The 23,713-nt window shown below is 42.4% G+C and overlaps 2 protein-coding genes across 3 annotated transcripts; both read right to left on the bottom strand.

Annotated features, from left to right (window-relative positions):
* Positions 1-1,534: 1,534 nt before the first annotated feature.
* Positions 1,535-6,672, bottom strand: LOC146551301 (C-type mannose receptor 2-like). The gene is made up of 5 exons (XM_085258792.1): positions 6,527-6,672; positions 4,976-5,195; positions 4,511-4,846; positions 2,007-2,101; positions 1,535-1,842 (listed from the first exon to the last, which is right to left on the bottom strand). The coding sequence occupies exons 1-5, from the start codon at positions 6,593-6,595 to the stop codon at positions 1,717-1,719; spliced, it is 846 nt and encodes a 281-aa protein (XP_085114918.1). The 5' UTR covers positions 6,596-6,672; the 3' UTR covers positions 1,535-1,716.
* Positions 6,673-12,987: 6,315 nt separating this feature from the next.
* Positions 12,988-23,713, bottom strand: LOC146551302 (secretory phospholipase A2 receptor-like). 2 transcript variants are annotated; one of them, XM_085258773.1, is made up of 5 exons: positions 22,217-23,713; positions 17,142-17,358; positions 16,679-17,017; positions 16,210-16,304; positions 12,988-13,907 (listed from the first exon to the last, which is right to left on the bottom strand). In XM_085258773.1, the coding sequence occupies exons 1-5, from the start codon at positions 22,478-22,480 to the stop codon at positions 13,773-13,775; spliced, it is 1,050 nt and encodes a 349-aa protein (XP_085114899.1). In that variant the 5' UTR covers positions 22,481-23,713; the 3' UTR covers positions 12,988-13,772. The 2 variants fall into 2 exon arrangements, with proteins under 2 accessions (XP_085114899.1, XP_085114900.1); XM_085258774.1 differs by having other exon boundaries at positions 17,142-18,188; positions 22,217-22,310.

The raw sequence follows: 23,713 nt of genomic DNA on the forward strand, positions 1-23,713 counted from the left end.
AATAACCCAACATAATGGAGATCCTGGTACTCTGATCCCATGCTGCTATATTTGGCGATAGAAACATGGAATTTCTCTCTAGCGTCATGATCAAGCTTTCAGTCCAAGTTCAACATTTTAGTTTATTTTTTTGTTTGTAAGTTATATTATAATTATTACCTAGTTTCAGATTTCCTGCGCTCCTGTCTTTCCTCTATTTGTCTCTTAAGTCTGTATTTCTTTGTTAGACCTGCTGTTACTTCCTGTTTTACTTTGTTACCCTCTCGTCTCCTCTGCTGGCAGTGACGACGCACCGGATGGGGAGGGCGACAACCCACAGTTATTCCTGGAGACCACCCAAGCCATTTCAGAGCGTGGCAGTGTCCCACGGCAGAATGGGCTTGACGCCAGCCTCGCTGGGGACCTTTGGAGACATCTGATGGGACATTTTGGATCGCTTGGGCCTTTCCCAGGAAAACGCTGCTGGTTCTGGGGTTGTTAGATGACAGCAGAGGACCAGACACTGTTTGTGGAAGGGTGTCCCAGAAAAATGGCAGATCCTGGGCCAGTAAAAAATGAGATTCAGTACATCCTGGACCTTAGACAAAGCTGCACACAATTGGGAAGGTTGTCACTGAAAAATGTGCTCCAGGCCCAGAAATGTCAGCAGGGCCTCTGCAACAGAGTGGCAAAATTCACCAGGAGATAAACTACTTGTATTACTGCCTTCTTCAAGCTCAAAGTTAGTCACCAAGTGGAAAAGACCCTTTGTGGTCACATGGTGAGTGGGCAACATACAGACAGGGGTGGAGCCACACAGATATATCACCTTCATCTCCTGAAAGCATGGAGAGAGGCCAAAACCACTTCTCTGGTCTAGTGTCCTGGTGAAGGAGAGAGATGAGCTGGGGCCACAGATGCCAAGGTTACCTGAGCATGAAAGGCAAATCTTCCAGAGAGAACTGGCTGAAATGCTGAAAATAGTTCTTATAGTTCTTGTAGTGAAGAAAGGTAGGTCTATATGCTTCTGTGTCAACTACTGCAAGCTAGATTCCCTTGTCTGCAAATTCCAAGGAAAAAACAGCGTGAGGTTTGGACCTGTTTGTCAAACTTTTGTTTGGCTTGTTCCCAGCGCCTCATGGACCATGTGCTCTGTGCCCACGCTGCAAAGCTTCTTAACTGAAACACAGGGCTGGGTGCCGTTTTGTCCCAGCAGGTACGGGGGATCGCCACCTGATCCTGTACACCGGCTGGAAACTGACAGGGCAGGAGAGGAAATACAGCACAGTGGAGAAAGAGTGCCTGGCAATCCGGCCGGCGGTGGACTGTCGTCGTTCGTTCCTCTCACACCCAGACTGATGTGACTGTGTCAGAGCAGGACTGAGGTCTAGTACAGCTGCATCAGCAACTACGATCAGATCAGCTCATTACAGCGTTCGTTATAGAAATATACGGGAGTTCAAGGTTCAAGGTTCTGTATTCGTTTTATTATTATTATTATTTCATATAAAATCTTAATGTTCTTTTTTATATTCACAGAAACAGCAGTCCAGGCTTCTTTCACCAACACCTCAAAAACATGTTGCTCAAAGTCCTGCTTATTCTTTATTTAGCAGTGACCGTTTCATTTTAAATAAGAAAGTAGAGTTTACACAAATTAGAGAACTAAAGAATAATCTTTTTTAAAAGGACAAAGCAGAAAGAAATGTTTCATAACCAAAATTGGTAAAGCTTGTCTTATACAGATGGTTTCGTTTCCTTGTTTCCTTCTTCATCCTTGTGGAAGACTTCTCCTTCTGGCTGCTTCCTCCAGCTCAGTGCGAGATCTCCAGTGACTCCCTGGTCCTTCAGCGTCTGTTTGAGCTGGGACACAAAAATGTGATTTGCAGAATATGACAGACAAAATTATTCACTAATATTTGCTATTCACTCTTTTTTGCTGCTGCATAAGTTTGTTGTTATTAGGTATATGAAAGTTAAAGCAGCTTAAGGTTTGTTTCACAATAACGCTGGAGGTGACCAGTTACCTGTTTCAGCATGGCATCCATCACATCATCGTCATTCAGATCCTGATTGTTGTTTTTCTCCAGCCTCAATCTCACCACTTGCTTGTAGGTAGGTGCTGATTAAAGAACGAGGGACACTCAGGGTTAGAAAACAAAGGATGGACAGCTTACGTCACCTGCTTTTCCTGCTGCCCTGAGTTTAGTTCAGGGTGTCAAACTCATTTCACATGGCGGGCCACGTGCAGCCTCCTTTCAGATAAACTCTCCTTTCTGTCAGTGACAAAGAAAGAAATCGCTCATCGTTTTTCTGACGCTCCAGATGTTGATCTTGCTGCTTTGACTTCTCATTTAAAGAGTTCGATCACAAATCTCAGAGTAAAAGTTGATTCTGCACTTTGACGGTCACGTAAACGAGGTGGTGAAACAGCACCTCAGACGCTTATCGAAGGTTAAGCCCTTTATTTTCAAGCGTGACTTGGAAAGTGTTATTCACGCCTTTATTACTTCACGTTTGGATCATTGCATTTCTCTTTCAATGGGGGTTGGGCAGGACACTTTGTCACGCTTGCAACTAGTGCAAAATGCCGCAGCACGATTTTTAACTGGCAGAAGGAAATTCGACCACATGGCTCCGGTTTTGGCCTCTCTACATTGGCTTCCAATTGAATTAAGGATCCGTTTTAAAGTCCTTTTATTGATTTTTAAATCTCTAAACGGTCTGGCACCTGTTTGCTTGTCTGATTTGTTGAGGCCTCATGTCCCCATTCGCTCGCTTCGGTCAGCTGAGCAACTGCTGCTTTCGGTCCCAAAGTCACGGCTACAACTTGGAGGAGGCCGAGCGTTCTCTGTTGCTGCTCCAATGCTTTGGAATAGCTTCCCTCTCCATATCAGACAGGCTCCATCAGTGCCAGGTTTTAAGTCCAGATTAAAAAACTATTTTTATTCGCTGGCTTTTAACTCTGTGGGTGACTTTTAAATTGATTTTATTGCTATGTCTGATTTTTGCTATTTTATTACTATATTTGTATTGTACAGCACAAGTGCCAATGATGATGATGATCCAGCTGTTTTCACGGTTGTTGCAGTCATGTTGGCAGACAACGGCCGACAGGATATCAAACAGGTTTGATTTTCTATGACTAAATGACTGATGATCGGGAGCTGGTCGTGAGGTCTTAATCGTGACCCCACGTACACAACATGATGCACGACACACGATTAAGGCGAAACTCGGGCCGATCCCCAAAAAGCTCAAAATGGACCAAAAACCACACAGTGGATGCCCAGCTAAAGTTTCACAAAGTAATTTACATGGAAGCTTTCTGTGGTTTCCAGTAGCACATTTAAAAAAGACACGTGGACAATCTGAAAAGAACATATTGAAATGAGTAGTAGCACTTTAGAGGATTCATACACATCACACGGTGTTTGAGAGTACGTGATTAAGGGAGCATTTGCATGGATTCAAAACCTTGTAAAGCAGGAAATGCAAAGCAGCTTCTTCCCAGCTTTTTCACCAGGTGTGTGGAGTGGCAGGGTGACTTTCCCCTGCCTGTATTGAATACTGCTGTTTTAATAGTTTGATGATTTGATGGACTGCCTCTACTGCATCTTCCTAACGGACTGAAACATTGTGCATGTTACTATAAATTGTTACTTAACTTACTTTGAAAAATTCTGGTCAAAAGGACTGAGTGTAACTAAAGGTTAAGGCATAAAACCAGCATATTATACAGAAATCTAAATTAATTCCAAATTATTCTCAGACACTACACTGTGATTGTGATTGGTGGGAGCCCCCCCCCCCAGGGTAAAGAAGTGTGGGGTAAGAAATAAAGCAACCTCAGTTTCACAGCCTGATCTCACAGTGCAGCAAATCTGTTGTATCATTACTTTTGCTTCTTTATGGATGGTGTTTAACGTCGGTCTGGAGTGCAGCGTGTGAGGCTCTGAGGTACACGCAGTGTTGCCAACTCAGTAAGGAAAATCGCTATTGGCTGTCCTAAAAGTCGCTAGAAGTCGCTGAATGACGTCATCGCCCAATTTGCATAATTGGTCATGCTAATCTAATGGTAACCTATGTTGATGGAGAGAGAAATAACATCGTGCAAGAGACATAAAGTGAGTAAAAACGTCCTAAATGTATTTAGAGTTTATTTAGAACTACAAATTAAATTTCTTTTAGCAATTATTGTTTTTTTTAATGTCACAATTCCAACCCTGCTCCTTTACCCGGGCTTGTGCAGGTGCGTCCGCCTCCTCTGCACTGCACCGCAGGCCACGCCCCGCCACAAACATGTAATTAAATTCAAAACTGAAGACTACCTCGATGTTAAATCTAATATTGTGCTTAAATAAAAATAGTAAGTAGACTGAACTCAGTTTTATCAGCTTAAGTCAGTTACCGGTGGTTTTCGTTCAAAAAGCTGAGCAACTCAGTTTATTTGTGTTGGCCTAAATTAGAGAAATGAGGTAAGCTGGAAATTTTGCTGTTCACTGGTGGAAAGTAACAAAGTGCAGCTTACCACTGTAGCAGATAAATGCTGTTTTTCGATCACAGTTCCAGTCCTCCCATACTCCAGCTGGAAAGAGTCCTGCCGCACAAACCTTACTCCCTGTGCTTAAATCAGGTTGAGTTGGGTTCCAGTTTCTAAACGTGGAGTTACTACCATCTGTCCACTTCCAGGAGTCTCTGAAAAGGCCGATCCAGGCGGATTGCCCTGCAGGTAGCACTTCTGTTACTCTCTGGTTCTCAGACATGTTTCTCACACTGGCCAGGTCTGTGTGATGGGCTCTGCAGTAGCTCTGAGCCTCCGTCCATGTCATGAAATTGTTGATGAAGACAAATGTCACGTTCAGTCCTGAAAACAGACCAAAGTGAAGTGTTGTGAAGAACAATGTAGATCCCCGAAACACAACAGCTCCGGTTGCAGATGAAAATGCTGCTGACTTCTACATTTAAAAAACATTTTATTAATTAAAACCCTCACCTGTGACATCAGAACAAATGGCGTTAAATTTACTGCCACATCTGTCATTATTCCATAATCCAGTCTCATGTAACTTAGCACAGTGTTCGTTCCCTAACCAGTTGTCCGGTTGTCCAGGCTCCCAGTTTCTGAACGTAGCCTCATCATTTTTGTAGAAATCTGTGTCTGACATCGACCACCTCCAGCCGTTAATGTCACCATACATCCCAATCCAGGCTCGCTGCAAGCAATAATTAAATTGTGTTGACTAAAACGATATGACCTACATTCCTGTCTTAGAAATGAAGCCTGAACTGAGAGCTCTCATTTTTCTTTGGAATCATTCAGTTTGAGCTGGACCGAGAGGAGATCTGGTCACCTGGTGCAGTAATTACCCAGTCACACCTGTAGTTACGTGGTCAGTGGCGTGTTATGTCGACAGACTCAATCCCCAATGGACCCCCTGCAATGGTAAAGTTAGGCTGTGTGTGGACTGTGTTGAGGGTGAGCTTTGGGGGGGAGTGGCCCGTGTACAAAAAACTGAAAACTGTTTTGTTTTACACCCACGTACAGATTAAACACAAAATTACACACAAGGGAAGGAGCCCGAGTTAGTGCATGAGGTTGAACGGTACCGGCTGAGTATAGTTGAGATCACCTCAACGCATGTCTTGGGCTCTGGAACCAGTCTCCTGGAGAGGTGCTGGACTTAATCTGGAGTTGCCCCTGGTGAAAGGCGGCGAGCTGGGGTGGGTATCTAGCTTGTATGTAGGGGTTTCTCCCAGTGGACAAGAGGGTTCTTTCCCTGCGCCTTCAGGTCAGCGAATGGTTCCTAACTGCACTTATGCACCGAATGATGGATCAGAGTACCCAGCCTTCTTGGAGACCTCTGAAACAATAAGCTCCGTTGGAGCAGCCTTTCAACGCCGACACGAACCCGACGTATCAGCCAGAGGTCCCTTTGCTACGGTTCAGAGCCGCGGACCTGTTTTATATACGCGAGGAATAGTTTTCTATACGAGATCGCTGCAAAAAGTGCAGCCTTACCTAATGTCCACCTACTGTTACTCATTTATATTAAGATTAAACATCTAGTTGGTGTTGGTGTGGAGAGTAGCCTTCAGTATTCTGTAATCTGTAGTGGAGTACATTTTAAAAGTAACCGTCCCAACACTGCACAGAGATGATGACTTGACCAAAAACATAATGGACTACTGGGACGTTCAAGTAAAAGCACGAACACAAATCAGAAAACTTAATCCAACGATAGGTGAACATTTATCTGCAAAATAATTTTATTTTTGAGACAATTTTTCAATAATACATTTTTATGTGCACTGAGGTGTTTTCATGGTGTTTTATTGCTTTTTTACCCAAAGGAATGATCTGAAAAGTCGTTTTCAGGCAATAGAAAACATATTTTTTGTAATATAGCAGATTCTTTTTAACTATAGTGCAGAAAAGTGACGACATCCATGCCTACCATGCCACTGATACATACAAACACATTAACTCCCACCTGTGGCTTACATATATCAATTTAATTTAAAAAGAGGATAAAAGTGTACTCACATTTTTGTATTGTGCGTAGTTCATTTTACTTGAGTCTGCCATGCTCTGCAGGATCTTCACATCCTCCATGTTTTCTATGGTGGCCAGGTCTGTGTATCTCTCCCTGCAGTAACTCAGAGCATCAGTCCAGTTCTTCCAGTCATAAACAAAATGGTACTGACGCTTAACATATGAGGAGCCTGAACACAGCCCTGCAGAAATGGAATATTATTGTGTTATATGTAAATATCGATTACATTTGGACTTAAAAATAATTATATAGCTTATCTGTGTGGTTTCAGTGGAATTGTAGTGGTATTAGTTGTGTATTTAATTAGAGCTGTAAAACCACCAATATTAATGTCATAAACATAAAATGACTTCCTAACGATGACTATCCTTCTGTTTCTAGATCAGTTAATATAACAGTAACACAAGGTCACACAGTGCTACCTGATACTGTGTTTAAAATGAATATGAAAATGACATGAAAAATAAAAAACACATTAAAATTCTTGCCTGCTGCAACTATGATGAACAGAAAAACCTTTTCCATCCTTGTCTCTTCCTTGTTTCTTGATATTTCTTGGTAAGTTATAGATTCAAATCTTTCATCTTCATGCGAAGTAAGATGAAAATATCTTAGCTCTAAGGATCACTATAGTTCACCTTCTGTCTCTGCATGTCCACCTGCATTCATGTATCTTCTCTGAGGTTGTCCTCTTTTCTTGGCATTTCCCTAAAAACAAAAATATGTTCTTTTTTTCAGTTGTACAACCTGTAAGGTGTACCTGCCACTCTTCAGCCCTCCTCCCCAGACCCCACCCCAGGTATTTGCCTTTAGAACGTTTTTACTATGTAAATAAGAAGGTGCAGGCACCAGTACTTCCCATCAGTGGTTAGCATTAGCATCTTCACACACTATTTGTGTGTGTGGATGTTTTCCCATCAGGTGTGTTAACATGTGATTTCAGATTGTCCTTCTGAAATGAGATAGCCAGAGGCCACGTCACACTGGACTCTAGCTTCAGTGAAGATCTTTCTTTCTCTCCTGTTCTCTAACTTTCCCCCTGCTTTTACTTGTATAGCTCCCTCTGTGTGTCTCCCTCCATCCTTTTACACTGACTGCACGTCTTTCTCTTTAATGCAAACTCACTCCTCCTGCCTGCAGGAAGGTTGTTGGTGTGGTCACTGGAGGCCTGTGCAGTACAGTGCAGTGGATCACTGTGTCCACTGCAGCGGCAGCGTCATTGTTTGGCTGGAGGACCCAAGCTGGGTCACGACAGGACGCAACATAAAGTGACTTATTTTACTTCAACCTGAAAGACATTTAGCATTCTGCTTATGTAAAACTGGACGGTTCTCCAAGTGTGTAAAATCAGAGCACGGCGCTCTGCAGTCAGTTCATTGTTGAGCCTTATAACTAACCTTCATTTACAAAATCAGTATAATGACGCTCATGTGTGAGTTCAATAAGGAAGATCTTGCGGTCGCAAATTTTGAAGCCATCATGATAACCTTCTCCCGCTGACGATGTGGGGACCCAACTTTTTTAGCTCCGATTAAAATCAAGACACTCAAAAAGACTCTGGAAAAGAGTCGAATCCTTGGGTCAGAGTTTAATACTCTGAATCAAATGAACAGCAGGAAAAATACATACAGACATTTAGCAAGAGAATTACAAAGCAGAAAGCCAGCAAAGCAAAACCCTGGGTGTACAGCTTTAAGCACAGACGGCAGAGCAACAGCAGAGGGGGAAAGTGCTGGGGTGTCCTCTGGTCCCCTAATATATACGGACCAGTATCCCCGCCCCCTGCTGCTGGGTAACTTACCCACCCGTCCTCCAGCCAGACACAGCTGACACTGAGTCTCATCACCATTAAGCTCCCGTGTTTCACAGTGACGATGCTGAATGTGGGAGACAGAAGTACAAACAGAGAACAGGGAAAGCTTCAACATTCATGGGTGCGACGGCCATTTTTGTCTCCTCTGTCATTTTTTTTCGGTCTCCCTCTTCAGTGTCCAGTGCTGTGGACAGGCCTCCATGGACACCCAAAAAAAGTCACAGCGTCGCCTCAGCTGAAACCTACTAATACACATAAGGTTAAACTAATTCAAACAGCATGGTACAAAAAACAGAAACGCTAATATTTATTGCACTGCAAGTTCAGCTCACAGTAGTTTATTGTTTCTGCAGCAATCGTGGCGCGATGAGGAGGACGCTCAGCTGATGGTCGATGCAGGTCAGACTTTAGCACCCGATGTCGCTTTGAAACTAAAGAACAGGCATGTGTCGGCTTGTGCAGCTAGTTTCAAAACACAAATGTCCTCAAAGATTTGTAAATAAATATAAATGTGTTACAGATGTTCTGCACTCACAGTCAGCTGTTCTAGTGCGTCACTGACCGACTTCTGCCTCTGCTGCTTGCGTCTGCTGTCTCAGACATATTTGCACTCTTTCATAATTGTGACTCCGAGTCTCCTGTGTTTGTATAGTTGTAATAGTGTAATCACTCCAGACCTTTTCCATCTGTCACGTTTCTTTGTAGCCACTTAGAGGGTTTTTGCGCTGATATTTGAGTTCTTTTGAAAATCATTTTGCATCTACATGCAGTTATTTTCTTTGCAGCTAAATGAGTATGAGCCTCGTTTTATTTTGCTGTAGTACTGTAGTCCAGTGTAACATATGTGGTAGTGCCATCATTCTCTGGCTGTCAGCCTGTGTCACTCCTGTACTGCATATTTATATTATTTGTGCACTTTTACAGAGCTGGTTTTAATCTTGTTACACTGTGTATACTGACTAGAAAGGCTTTCAATTCAATTCCGTTTTTCTTTCCCTTCTTGTTGCAGTTGTTTTGTGTCTGAAGTTTTCTTGAGAAGCTTTTTCATTTGATTTACTTCAGTCACATCCCCTACAGCCCTCTGTGGGTTGCAGGCCTGTTCAATAGTTCACACAGGCAGTCATTAGAGCGCCTGTAACATCTCCTCCTATGGCAGAATCAGAAAGCCGTGAAAAAGATATTCTCTTTTCCAAACACAAAGGCAAACAGTAGAAAGCAGCACAGAGTGAAAGAGTCTGATAGAGGGAGGGTTAAAAGAGCGACGTACACAACAGAAATACAATCAGACAAGTTTATTTTAATAGAAGAACAGAAATGCTGCAGCACACACACATGAAGGGTGAGTCTGTGTGCAGCTCTGCAGAGCACCAGGACCAGAAATAGGCTGAGAGCACTACGAGCATTTAGCGATGAATATTTCAACCACTCTCTCACTTTGAAAGTCTGGTCTCTCATAACCACCACTCCACCTTCTGTCCCTGCTTTCACTTCTTTAAACTTTTAATCCACAATCTTTAAGTTCACATCTTTGTTACTTTCTCCACAGGCCTGCCCACCACACCCACTCAAACCCATGTCCATTGCTGCTCTCCATCTGGTCCTCTCTTTGGAAACACAATGCAGCAGATGTGGGAGCAATAATCAAATATATGATGGATTCACATGCATTCATAAAGAAAACTTTACCTGGTGATGTGATTGCTTCTTGAAAGTCCTATTCTGACTGCACGTGCATGTAAGATTTATAAACTGGAAAAATCTTATTGGCTTTGTGTTGAGGAAACCAGGGCGATGCTAACAAGAATGTTAGATAGAAAGACTGGCGTGGATCAAACACACACACATTTCTCATGCCAGCGTCAGGGGCCACTGTCACTTAAAAATACACACCAGCCTGCCACGTACAGGTTGAAAGTTTCAAGACTCCCTAAAACACATTTTCCTCGATTTGAGCCTCAGTGATGCAGGTCAGAAAAGTACAACAGTATCAACTTTCATTTTTGTATTGTTTGGGTCACTGAAAATTACATTTAAAATATTGTTGCTGTCATCAAAACTGGTCACTACCCTTACATATAAACGTTTATATACTGAACAGTATGTAAAGGTTGTTACATACGGTGGTCCCTCGTTTATCACGGGAGCTACGTTCTGAAAATAACCTGCGATGGGTGAAATCTGCAAAGTAGCCAGCTTTATTTTTTACAGTTATTATGGATGTTTTAACCGCAGTGGTTCACCTTTCGCTGTGCTGAAAACGATGCTGCACTTTTTACCCTTCACAGTTGAAAAAGACTAGAAATAAATGTTTTTCTTCTTTTGCATTTTATCAATAAATGTAGTGAAAAGTCAGCGAGCACCTGTGAAACCTCATGCTGCGTTAACTTAAATTACATTTGCCATTGAACTAAACTAAACTAAACTAAAGTACTGATGTGGATGAACACAGAACAGGAGGAGTAACGACAGCCTGTCGTACTCTTACCACAGAGATTGTTTTCACATCTGGAGGTTTTCGGGGCATCTGGAGCACAAATCGCCTTTAACATACGGCCGCACTCCTTCATAGTTCCCTCTGAACACACGTACACAAAATATCACACAAATCCAAATCAGACGAACAGAATCAACTTTGGGGGATTTCCTGAATGATTGAATAAACTGTTTAGTTTTAGTCTTAGAGTCATTTTCCAACAGAACTAACACGAAGCACCATTGATGTATAAGTGTATTATACTGTATTGTCTACATTATTGTGAGATAATTTTTTTTAATAGAAGCCACATTTAATGACGTCTCTGCCTTCAGTCAAACATAAAGTGTCATTATTACTACAGTCCACAAGAGGGAGCACTTGTTGTAGTATTGTGCAGCAGTAACACTGGAAGGAGTCGTGGTACTGACGCTGGGTAGTAGTTACAGACGAGGAAGGAGACTCTGTCCCAGTCCAGTCCCTCCATAGTGTCACAGAGATGGAAGGCACAGCCCACTCTGTGTGTGTCTGCCCACACCATCTGTAACACACACGCACAGTTTAAACTGAGTGGATCTGCCACATTCTACACAAGCTTTGGACAATGTCCTCTGCAGTGGATTTTAAATAAAAATATCAGGATGTGATTGAAGTGACTCTCAGCTTTAATTCGAGGAGTTTAACAAAAGTGTCGAACTGTTTAGGAACTACAGTCATTTTAGTCGTATTCCCATTACTGAGAAGTAACCGGACAGTTGATTGATATTTAAAGTCGTTCTCAGTTTGGATATGCATTTCTGCAGATAAATGATGTTAGGATGATTCCAAGTGTTGAACACCTTTTTTGGTGCCACTGGAACAGCTCAAACTTAAAGACATGCTGGTCTGCTTAGCAGAAAACAAAGCAGCAAACTTGTGAAACTCAAAAACGACAACAGGAGCTTCTACAACAGCCCGCACACATAATTCCTGTATCAGAATCCTGAGAGAGATTCTGATGGACCAGAGCACATCCTTCATGTCAGCCAGTTTTGAATTACTGGGTATGAAGTCTATTTGGGCTAAAGTGTATCACCCACAGACTGATGGTCTGGTGGAGCATCTGAATAAGGCTTTCACTGATTAATGATGATGAACATGATTGGAACCAATGTATAGATCCTGTTTTTTTCACTGCGTTTATTAAATTTCCTGTTTGGCAGGAAGCCACATGGGGTTCTGGACCTACAAATATAAAACTGGGAGTGCCAAGCTCCAAAAAAACGGAATTCAGCACGTAATGGACAAAACTTCACGCTTTGGGTCAACTGTCATGTGAAAAAGGGTGCCTTAGGGTGTGTGGTGCTGACCCCCCAGTACTGTACATCAGCCAGTACATCAGCGGATGAGCCACGCTACAGCACTGTAGAGAAGTGCTTAGCTAACAAGTGGGTGGCCAACACCCTGTATTATTTCGTGGCTCAAGAGTTGGGAGTTTGTCTTGTAATCAGAAGGTTGCCGGCTCGAGCCCCGGCTCCAACAGTCTCGGTCGTTGTGTCCTTGGGTGAGACACTTCACCCGTTGCCTACTGGTGGTGGTCAGAGGGCCCGGTGGCGCCAGTGTCCGGCAGCCTCGCCTCTGTCAGTGCGCCCCAGGGTGGCTGTGGCTACACTGTAGCTGCCATCACCAGTGTGTGTGAACGGATGGATGATTGTGTATAGTGTAAAAGCGCTTTGGGATCCTTAGGACCAAGTAAGGCGCTATACAAATACAGACCATTTACCCTTTTTTTTTACCATTTCCTCCTGAGATCCCCATTCACCCACTCTTTGGAACATTCACCCCTGCAGTGGCACAACAAATGTCAACAAATATCCACACCGTGACCACCTGTCGGTATCTGGCTCAAGGGTAGCAAAGTTAGTGGGAGTAAAGTTAGTGGGAGTAAAGTTAGTGGGAGTAAAGTTAGTGGGAGTAAAGTTAGGCCAGACTGCTTGCTGCCCTAATTTGGGCTTTGGGGTTTTCCAAACAGGCCTGATTATTACATATTTTGATGTATTTGAAAGATGTGGACAGATCACTCAGAAGTATTTTCTTCAACTTTCAATATTTTTTTTACAAAATTCAAGAAAGTGTTAATCCCACTGATAAAGTAAATCCAAAACAAAAAGGGCTTTACAACAAGATGACAGACTTTTGTTTTATTTTTATCTCAATATTGTTTTAATTTACACGGAGGGCCGTGGAAGCTTTGCAGTTCACATGTTTTTTGACCAGTAAAGCTGACTTTGAATACAGTCAGACTAACCAAACAGCAGGAAGTAAAACTAACATGAAACGTGAAAAGAAAAATCAACTTTCAATTTTAAACAGGAAATAAACCAGAGAAGTAACACAGACTGAATACTGACACTTAGGCTACGTCTACACTAATCTGGATACATTTGAAAATGGGCGTCTGAAAACGCTCGGCGTCCACTCTATCGTTTTCAATCGTTTCTGAACAGTTGTTCATCCACACTGAAAACGCCGTCTCAGTGTGGACAGAAGGCCAAAACGGAGAGAAAAAGATGCGCTTTTAAACGAAAATGTATTAGTGTGGACGTGGCCTCGATAAGATGCCTGAGTAGAGAACAACGAAGTGCTGAGATATTTACACAGACACGAGAGGCACAGCCACAGATACATGAAAGAAACCTTGAACTCCTACTTACAGACATAAACCAGAACACAGGAACTTAAACGCATCAATAACCATAACATGAAAACAAAACTTAAGTCTCAGTGAGGTCCTAATAAATAAACTTTACTACTACAATCTACCAGAATAAAGATGAATCCAGAAACACACAAACAAATCAAACTCCTAAATGCAGAATAACAGTAAAACAAGAACACCAACACGTTTATTACTATAATGTGCTCTATGAAAAAACCCAACACCAAACCACACATGAGCCCTGATCAACATTTAAAACTCGTTTTTACAGGTCGTGTTCTTCTTGGTTTGCTTTTCATCCCTGAGGAAGACCTCCCCGTCCGACTGCTTCCTCCAGCTCAGTCTGATGTCTCCTTTTACGCCCTTGTTCTTCAGCTTCTGTTTGAACTGAAACACACAAAAAGTGCTTTTCTGAATATCATTTAGACAAAACTCTTCACTAAAAGCTCGTTATGCTTACTGCTCTGCTTTGCAAGGATGCAGGATCACACATCTATAACTGATTTAACCCTGTACATTGTTCCAGTGTTTGTGGACAGCTTATACATTTCTTGATTGGTAAATAAAGGCAGGCAGTATTCAGAGGACTACAGTTTGAGGTAATAGAGGTAATGAATTATTCAGTCAGGTGATGTCTGTTCCCTTATTATTCCATAACAAATTAAAACGATAAAACAGTCTCAAAGTAATCATTCATTACTTTGAGTTACTTTTTACATTCATTACTTTGGGTAAGTAATGAATGTAAAAAGTAACTCTTTGAATAACATTTCTAAAAGCTATTTTTGTGCAAACTGACTGAACCTTGTGCTCTATTAGTGCATTACTGTAATAATATTGTTTGCAGATTTAAACACCTGATTTTAACCAGATGTCAGCAGATGTTTTATGTTGCCCTGGCTGATTTCCATCCTCGACACCGACAGTATTTGCTGTCTTTATACGAGACTGTGCACCACTCACACACAGTTCTTTATTTTAAGTCCATCACAGTTCAGAAAAGTAACCTGTTTGTCTGCACTAACCTGCAGAGGATTTTCATGCAGCCTTTAAATAACGTACATGTAAGCTTTAAATGAGCAGTCGTTCCCTTTAAAGTTAAGCTCGTTTCCTCTCCCTTCCTGTCTTTCTTATCTTTCTCCATCTCTGACTGAAGTTAGCTGCTTCTTTTCTCTCCCTGTGACATGCAGCAGCTGGACCTTTAGTTAGCAACGCACTCTGAGACAAACAGCACACTCACAGGTTGTGTGTTTGCTGAGCTGATAGAAACAAATTACCCAACACTTGCTCCCTTTATTCTTGCCACTCTTTTGTAGGGCGAGCCAGAAGCACCACAACCGAAACTTGCAGACATCCGTTCTGGTGTGGTGTGAAAAAAACAAATCCCCAGCAACATCCGCTGGGATTGAGAGGATTGCCTTTCATGTGTCACTGTTCAAACTCAAATCGGTTTGATGTGTGAAGGCTCACAGCGGCGTAACACAAAACTCTCCTCAAATACATTTGTCTTTATTGAACATAAGCAACCAACTGCTGGTCAGTGTTTATTCACAACTCCCCCAAAAAGCTCTCAGTATCAGGTGAAGATCAAACTGAGGGGCAGACAGCAGTAAAGAGGTGAGTGGGGCCAAAAAATGAGGCAGCTTCAAAATAATTACTTATGAACAGTGTTGGTCAAGTTACTTGAAAAAAGTAATCAGTAACTAATTACTGATAACTTTCCCGAAAAAGTAATCCCGTTACTTTACTGATGACTTATTTCCAAAAGTAATTAATTACTTAGTTACTTAGTTACTTGTTAAAAACACGACTTACAACCTGAAGAGGTGATAAAGCGATAGATCTTTCAGCCCAATTCTACTTTTTCTGCATAATCCATCATACAAAATGTAATCAAATGGAAAAGTCTCTTTTTAAAACTTGTTTATCAGTTTTAATCTTTTAACTTTATGCATCAAGCAAACATTTAATTATATGCAACATTCTCTGACTGGAAGAAATTAGTTTAACATTTAAACCTATTTTCTGCACATTCCAGCACATAAAATAAAATATTTTTTGTGTTTACACTCACTCTTTCAAATAGATGCAAGTAAAACACAGCAGAAAATAAATAAAGTCAAAGACTCAGCGGTCCTGTTGCTCTATTTTCACCTGTAAAGCAGGAGTTGGGTAGGCGGAGGTTTACCCTGGTGCAGGTGTGGAAGAATCCGCGAGTTTCTCTGAGTTTCCCATTACGTCGTAGCTACTCGGTGCTTGCTCGGAAGTTTAGGGGTTTTTTCGCTGTAAAAAGAAGTTTTCTTCCCACGCACAGCGGACACTAATGTTTTTGTCACTTTTTATGGAATCAAACTCAAAGTAAGGTCAGTACTTCCACGCTTTAAACGCTGCACGCTCATACTCTCTCTGCACTTGATATGTGATCTATTGTTGATCTGCACACAGCTGTTGTCACCAACGTCACACTCGCTTACGTCACTGTCATGAGACATTCTCGCAAAAAAAATCACAGTTTTAGTAACGCAGTAACGCAGCGTTCCTACAGGAAAGTAACGGTAATCTAATTACCGTTTTTGCATTAGTAATCCCTTACTTTACTTGTTAATTGAAAAAAGTAATCAGATTACAGTAACGCGTTACCCCAGAACTAGTTTTACCCCTGCACTGAGATCATGAGCTGTATAATTACCTGTTCCAGCATGGCTTCCATCACTGCAGGGTCATTCAGATCCTGATTGTCGTTTTTCTCCAGCCTCAATCTCACCACTTGCTTGTAAGCCGGCTCTTTGTAAATAATGAACAAATGTACGGGTTTAATTGTAAAGGTAAATAAGTAATGCTGCATGTGCACAGTACAGTAGCACTTTGTTGTTGCTGCCCTGAACGTTCTCAGGGTAAATAAAAGGGATTTGTTATTTCAGAAATGAAGCAACATCAGTTTCACAACACTGTACTAAAGCTCTTGTGTTTTTACTTTCTTATATTAAGCTAAGCTGACTGTATTGACCTTTGTCATAAAAACATACGTTGTCTGTAAAGTTAAACAGCAGCCTGCAGTGCAGTCTGTGAGGATCAGAGATGATGGTAGCAGCCTTGTCTCCATTTGAAAAAATTGCATCTAAATTCAAAAACTAAAAGCTACATGAATCAGAACTTACCACTGTAGCAAACAAATGCTGTCTCCCGGTCACAGTTCCAGTCCTCCCATTGTCCAGTAGATTCAAAGTTTGCTGCAACACAAAATTCATTTTTGACAACATTATTGGGTTCTTTTGTATCCCAGTATCTAAACGAGGAGTTACTTCCATCCATCCACTTCCAGGAGTCTCTGAAAAGGCCGATCCAGGCGGATTGCCCTGCAGGTAGCACTTCTGTTACTCTCTGGTTCTCTGACATGTTTCTCACACTGGCCAGGTCTGTATAATTAGCTCTGCAGTAGCGCTGGGCCTCCATCCATGTCATGGATTTGTTGATGAAGACAAATGTCAAATTCAGTCCTGGAAAATAACCAAAGTGAAGGGAGAACAAGACATATTTAAATGTAAAATCCAAAGACATTGAAAAGACTTGTAGAACTTAAACAATTTTGTTTTAGGGTTCTGTATGAATTAACATCCTCACCTCTGATGTCAGAGCAGAGTGCTTTAAATGTATTGTTACAGTTTTCATCAGTCCATGAGCCAGTCCACTTTAACCCAGTACAGTGTTCTTTGCTCATCCTATTGTCTGGTTGTCCAGGCTCCCAATTTCTGAAAGCCACCCCGTTTTTGTATAAATCTGTGTTTGACATTGACCATCTCCAGCTGTTCATATCATCGTACAGTCCAATCCAAGCTCGCTGCAAGGAACAATTGAAATGTGTTGTGACATAAACTATTGATCTCAATTGTTTCATAAAAAGCCTTGAAACTAAAATGGTATTTTTTTACTTTCGAGTCATATATTTTGATTTCAATGTAAACTGGGTGATTATCAGGTCATCAGTTGCTATTTCTTTGGATCTTGGTCAAACAGCATTTGATGATGGTGATCTTTATTTGTCACTTGCAGTTGCCTGCAGTGAAACCATACATATATTAAACAAACATCACGTTGAGGAGACAGGTCAGAATAGGTAGCATAAAGAAAAACAATGAAATGTACAACACAAAAGGGGAGGAGCAAAAATAGAACTCTGCTCTGCTCCTGACAGGGGATCACTAGGAGAACAGAAAACAAAAACTACTCAGCACACAAGCACATGAATCTTCACACCGTAACACCATGAAAACACGTGACAAGCAACAGGGGTGGGTGAGTAGGGTTACAGTAAGGCAATGTAGACAGCAGCATTGGGTCACGGTATCTCTGAGGAGTCCAGCTAACCCGCCGTATGATTCAGGTGGGGGGCAAGCATCTCCATTCAATTCAATTTTATTTATATAGCGCCAAATCACGACAGCAGTCGTGTCAAGGAGCTTTATATTGTACAGTAGATCGTACAATAATAGATACAGAGAAAAACCCAACAATCATATGACCCCCTATGAGCAAGCACTTTGGCGACAGTGGGAAGGAAAAACTCCCTTTTAACAGGAAGAAACCTCCAGCAGAACCAGGCTCAGGGAGGGGCGGGGCCATCTGCTGTGACCGGTTGGGCTGAGAGAAGGAAGACAGGATAAAGACATGCTGTGGAAGAGAGACAGAGGTTAATAACAGATATGATTCAATGCAAAGAGGTCTGTTAACACATAGTGAGTGAGAAAGGTGACTGGAAAGGAAAAACTCAGTGCATCATGGGAATCCCCCAGCAGCCTACGTCTATTGCAGCATAACTAAGGGAGGATTCAGGGTCACCTGGTCCAGCCCTAACTATATGCTTTAGCAAAAAGGAAAGTTTGAAGCCTAATCTTAAAAGTAGAGATAGTGTCTGTCTCCTGAATCCAAACTGGAAGCTGGTTCCACAGAAGAGGGGCCTGAAAACTGAAGGCTCTGCCTCCCATTCTACTTTTAAATACTCTAGGAACAACAAGTAGGCCTGCAGAGCGAGAGCGAAGTGCTCTAATAGGCTGATATGGTACTACAAGGTCATTAAGATAAGATGGGCCTGATTATTTAAGACTTTGTATGTGAGGAGCAGGATTTTGAATTCAATTCTGGATTTAACAGGAATCCAATGAAGGGAAGCCAAAACAGGAGAAATCTGCTCTCTCTTTCTAGTCCCTGTCAGGACTCTTGCTGCAGCATTTTGGATTAGCTGAAGGCTTTTCAGGGAGTTTTTAGGACTTCCTGATAATAATGAATTACAGTCGTCCAGCCTGGAAGTAATAAATGCATGAACTAGTTTTTCAGCGTCACTCTGAGACAGGATATTTCTAACTTTAGAGATGTTGCACAAATGGAAGAAAGCAGTCTTACATATTTGTTTAATATGTGCATTGAAGGACATGTCCTGGTCAAACATGACTCCAAGGTTCCTCACAGCGTTACTGGAGGCCAAGGTAATGCCATCCAGAGTAAGAATCTGCTTAGATACAATATTTCTTAGATTTTCAGGGCCGAGTACAATAACCTCAGTTTGATCTGAATTAAGAAGCAGAAAGTTAGCGGCCATCCAGGTCTTTGTGTCTTTAAGACATTCCTGCAGTTTAACTCATTGGTGTGTGTTATCTGGCTTCATGGACAGATAGAGCTGGGTGTCATCAGCATAGCAGTGTAAATGTATGCTATGTCTTCTAATGATGCTGCCTAAGGGAAGCATGTATAATGTAAACAGAATTGGTCCTAGCACTGAACCCTGTGGAACTCCATAACTAACCTCAGTGTGTGAAGAGGACTCTCCATTTACATGTACAAACTGGAGTGTATCAGATAGATATGATACAAACCACGGACGGTGCTGGCATAAGGTCGGCAGCCTTAACCCAATTTCCTTCGGGGTCAATAAAGTTTTATTGGAGATTATGTATCGGACTTTCAGGAGCAGGACCACGCCTCCAAACACGCTCCTTCCGGCTGTCATCTATATAGGTTCCTCCAGTTCTGCTAGCTGTTCATTGTCGTTTACGTGCAAACAGGGTCCATTCTCAGCGGATACCTTTAAACACAGCTTTCTCACAGGAGTAACATAATTTTACTCACATTTCCATTCGCTACAGTCGTCCTCTCGTCTGTCAGCGCATCAGATGAACAACTACTCAAGCTCTGCGTCCATCGCTTTTTCTCCGGCAATCCAAGAAACACACCAAACGCCTTATTTACTAAAGCAGCCGCAAACCTTCTACCAACGCCTTGCCAGCTTCCCTTCCCTCCATCCATCCTTTGCAAAATTCAGCAACATGCTTGGTATGGCGGTTTTGGCGCCAGAGCACATCGCTGCCTGCCGCCCTGCTCTTTTTCTGGCTCAGTGAAACGGGGCTGCCGTGCAGGAGCGGCCACGGTCGCTGACGATGCTCTTCATTGAAGACTCATGCTGGTTGACTCTGGCTCCCAGAAGAGCCCCATCCCACCCACTGCTGCGGACAGTTTAGCGGCAAGCCACGGACTGCAGCTGATTACGGCTAACGGTTCTAGTATTGCAACTTATGGGGCAAGGTTAGTGACTGTTAGTTTCCACGGCCGGAAATTCCAGTGGAACTTTTTTGTTGCTGCCAGCTCGGCACCGATTTTTTTTGTGCCCACGGACTGTTAGTCAACGTTGCTCACAGACGTTTGATTGATGCTGTTCTTTTCACTACCCTGTCTAACCCGGGCCGCCCACTCCCTTATTGGGGCCAGTTTGGTGGCCTTCGGGGACATATTTCAGCGTTTGCTGTAAGAGTTTCTGTTGCTGTCAACTCCTAATTTCTCCAGCGCAGCAGCAAAATACAGGGTTGAGGATTACATCGCCACGGTTGGTCCCCTGGTGTTTGCGTGCGCGCGTAGCTGCTACCCTGTCCATCACCCAGGAGGAGTTTGAGGCCATGGAGCGCCTGGGCATTGCGCAGCACTCGAACAGTGCCTGGGCCTCTCCACTTCACATGGTGCCCAAGTCGGAGGGGTGGTGGCAACATTGAATGATTGATTGGGTTAAGGCTGCCAGCCTTGCCAGCGCCATCTTACCCTCCGACCATACATACATTACACAAACATCACATGGGGAAGACAGGTCAGAGAGGTATAACAATGGAAAATGCACAACATGAGGAAAGACGAGGAGAAAAAATAACTCCCCCCATACTGAGCTCCAACAGGGAGATCAGTTTGAGAACAGAAAAAACACCTCAGCACATGAATCATCACATCTCACAACACAGAAGACATGAGCTTCGAAGGCGTTCGGAGGGGGTGGGGGGTGAGTGTAGGTCTGTGGAAGATCAACACGGCCATCGATGGCCTTGAAGGAGGGACAAAGGGTTCTGACAACAATCCTTTTATCATGGAGAATTTTGTTGTTTCACTCAGCTTCAACCTTGGCAGGTGCCAGTGCGAACAGCTGCATCCAATTTTTACAGTTGGTCTAATTCTCAATTATGTGTTATCCATATTGCAGAGCCATGAGCTTCTCCAAGATCTTATCCATATTGTGTTCAAAACACAGTCTGAGTACTCACAGCCCTGCCAATTGTCTATCATGTCGAACAGCCTTATGGGATTTTGAACAGCTGTAGCTGCTTCTTGTTCTTCGATAAGCCAGGTCCAATCAGCCAGAACTCTGTTATCATGGTTCCAAATTGGTAGATGTCGTTCAATGTCCTCCATCGAGAGTGTCGCCAGACACGATGCAACCGACCATCGAGTATCCGGCAGCAAACGGCTCCGCAGGACAATCGGGCTCTCCCAAGCCCAGCAGGGGGTCAAGTCTGTTACGGGACCAGTTGATCCGCCTCGGGTCTCTCCTCCTCCTGCCTCCCCTTTCCCTCATCCACCTGCTGGCCTCCGTGGAAGCTCCGCCATAGCCTCCACCAAACAACTGAGTTATTTTTACACATCTGCCAGCATCTGGCCAATCCACCACATTTCATTGTTTATACCGTTAAAACAAAAAAGAAAAGCTGAGGAGCCCCTTTTGTTGGTCCTTCTTTGGCTCTCGCACTCTGGGGCCTGGATCTCCTGCATGCCTGCTTCATGCTCCTCACACCCTCAAGCAGATCGTTACATGGACGAACCTTTTGAATACAAACGTGTTGATCCATACAGGTGTACACACACGTGATCAAAAACGACACCTTTCTTGGTTGCTACCTCAAAGCACGTTGTGCACTGTTGGTCCTGCGTGCTGCACAATAACATTCAGTATTTAGTATTTACTGTTACTTACATTTATTTAGTTTATTGCAGTGATGTTGTGTGTATTGTGTTGCTGTCTTTTTGCTTGCTTTCTCTTTCTCTCAACAGGTAACCCAGGTGATTTCTTTCTTCTTTTTTTAAAGCTTCCTCTCTCTCTCACTGTCCCTCTTCCTCTCCCTTTTTTCTTTCTTTCTGTCTCTCTCTTTCTTTCTTTCTCCCTTTCCTATCCCTCAGTCATGTCTTTCCCATTTCTAATAACTTAAAAAATTAATAAAATAAAATAATAACAAAGGTCAATCAAATGGACCAATACAGCAAGGCTGTGATGATCCATTTGGTAAAGTAAATCCGTTGAGCATCTCTCTTGGCCTTCAGACAATAATTCTGATTGCTAAAGAACCAAACAGGACAGGCAAAAAGAAAAAGAGGAAGAGAAAAAGTGTACTCACATTTTTGTATTCTGCGTAGTTCATTTTACTTGAGTCTGCCATGCTCTGCAGGATCCTCACATCCTCCATGTTTTCTATGGTGGCCAGGTCTGTGTATCTCTCCCTGCAGTAACTCAGAGCATCAGTCCAGTTCTTCCAGTCATAAACAAAATGGTACTGACGCTTAACATATGAGGAGCCTGAACACAGCCCTGCAGATATAGATGTAAATACTGATTTTACATTTATGCTTAAAACAAAAGAAATCCATCTTAACTTTGTCATTATATTTTAATGTAATAATATCTACTTTTATGTGCAGTAAAATAACTTAGAATTTTAACAATTTGGTACAAACTATGATTCTGTTTTCAGCACAGCAATGAAAGAGAAAAGTATTGTACAGCTAACATAATAGTTCCTAAAGGTTTCACAGTGCTGATGTTGCATTAAAGAAAAGTGGAAATGATAAAAACACATTAAAATACTCGCCTGATGCAGCTACGATAAACAGAAAAACCTTTTCCATACTTGTCTGCTTCATGTTCCTTACCCGACTGAACGTGCAACTGATCTTTCAGCTTGTCTCATGCAAAGTGATTATAGGGAAAATATTTGCATTCGACACCAGTAAAGCTCACTGCCTGCATCTTTGGTTAATGAGGTTCTACTGAAGCCCGTGTTTGGTGAAGAGTGAGGCTTTTGTGAGTCTTGCTTGTTCACAGGTGCAATGACGTCACAGGTGTACCTGATACACACTCCAGTGAATCACCTCAAAACAAACTGAAGCAATCTGATAAAAACAAAATGTAACTTTTATAGCAAATATAAGTATGTTCTACTTTTAGCTTCAGATGAACAAAAAAAAGGTTTTTAGATTTTAAAAGTAAAGTAAGACGTAAAAAATATGTTTGACGTGTGGCAGCAAGTAGCACATTTCTTCTTTTTCTTTGAGATGTTCCTTTAGGGGTTACTGTAACATAAGAGTGTTTATTATTCCCAGAGCTGGTAAGTTGTCATGGTGGATGATTTGCCTCCACCCTGTCTGCACCTCCTCTTCTGTCACATCAACCCTTTGCATGTCCGGTTTTCCTGCATCTATAAATATTTTCTTCTGTTCCTCTTTTCTGACCCGTTTATCTAGAAGAAGCTTTAACATGCAAATAAAAAAAGGTGCGGCACTACTGCTGCTAATATATTTTCAGCTGATCTTCACAGTGTCCCTGTGTGCATGCACATGTGTTGTGAGCCTTCGTGTTCAGTTTTGCCATCGTGTGTAACTTTGTAATTTCAGATTATCCTGTTGAATTGAGATGAGATTATTGGCTGTGAAAATTGTGTACATCACTGTTCGTTGTATGCTACTGATGACGGTCATTCCTGTATATCCATAAACTTTCCCATTGGTTGGTTTTTATCTCTGCTTTGGTGATTTATCTTAGGGTGACCAACTGTCCTAGGAGAACTGTGTTCCCAGGGGAACACAGCCAGCAACTGCAGGTGAAGCTTGGGATGTGA

This window comes from Mchenga conophoros, linkage group LG20 (genome assembly GCF_057382185.1).
Source record: "Mchenga conophoros isolate Kocher_MC1m ecotype Shallow Benthic linkage group LG20, M_conophoros_male_GT1.1, whole genome shotgun sequence".
In the NCBI taxonomy this organism is placed as follows: Eukaryota; Metazoa; Chordata; class Actinopteri; order Cichliformes; family Cichlidae; genus Mchenga; species Mchenga conophoros.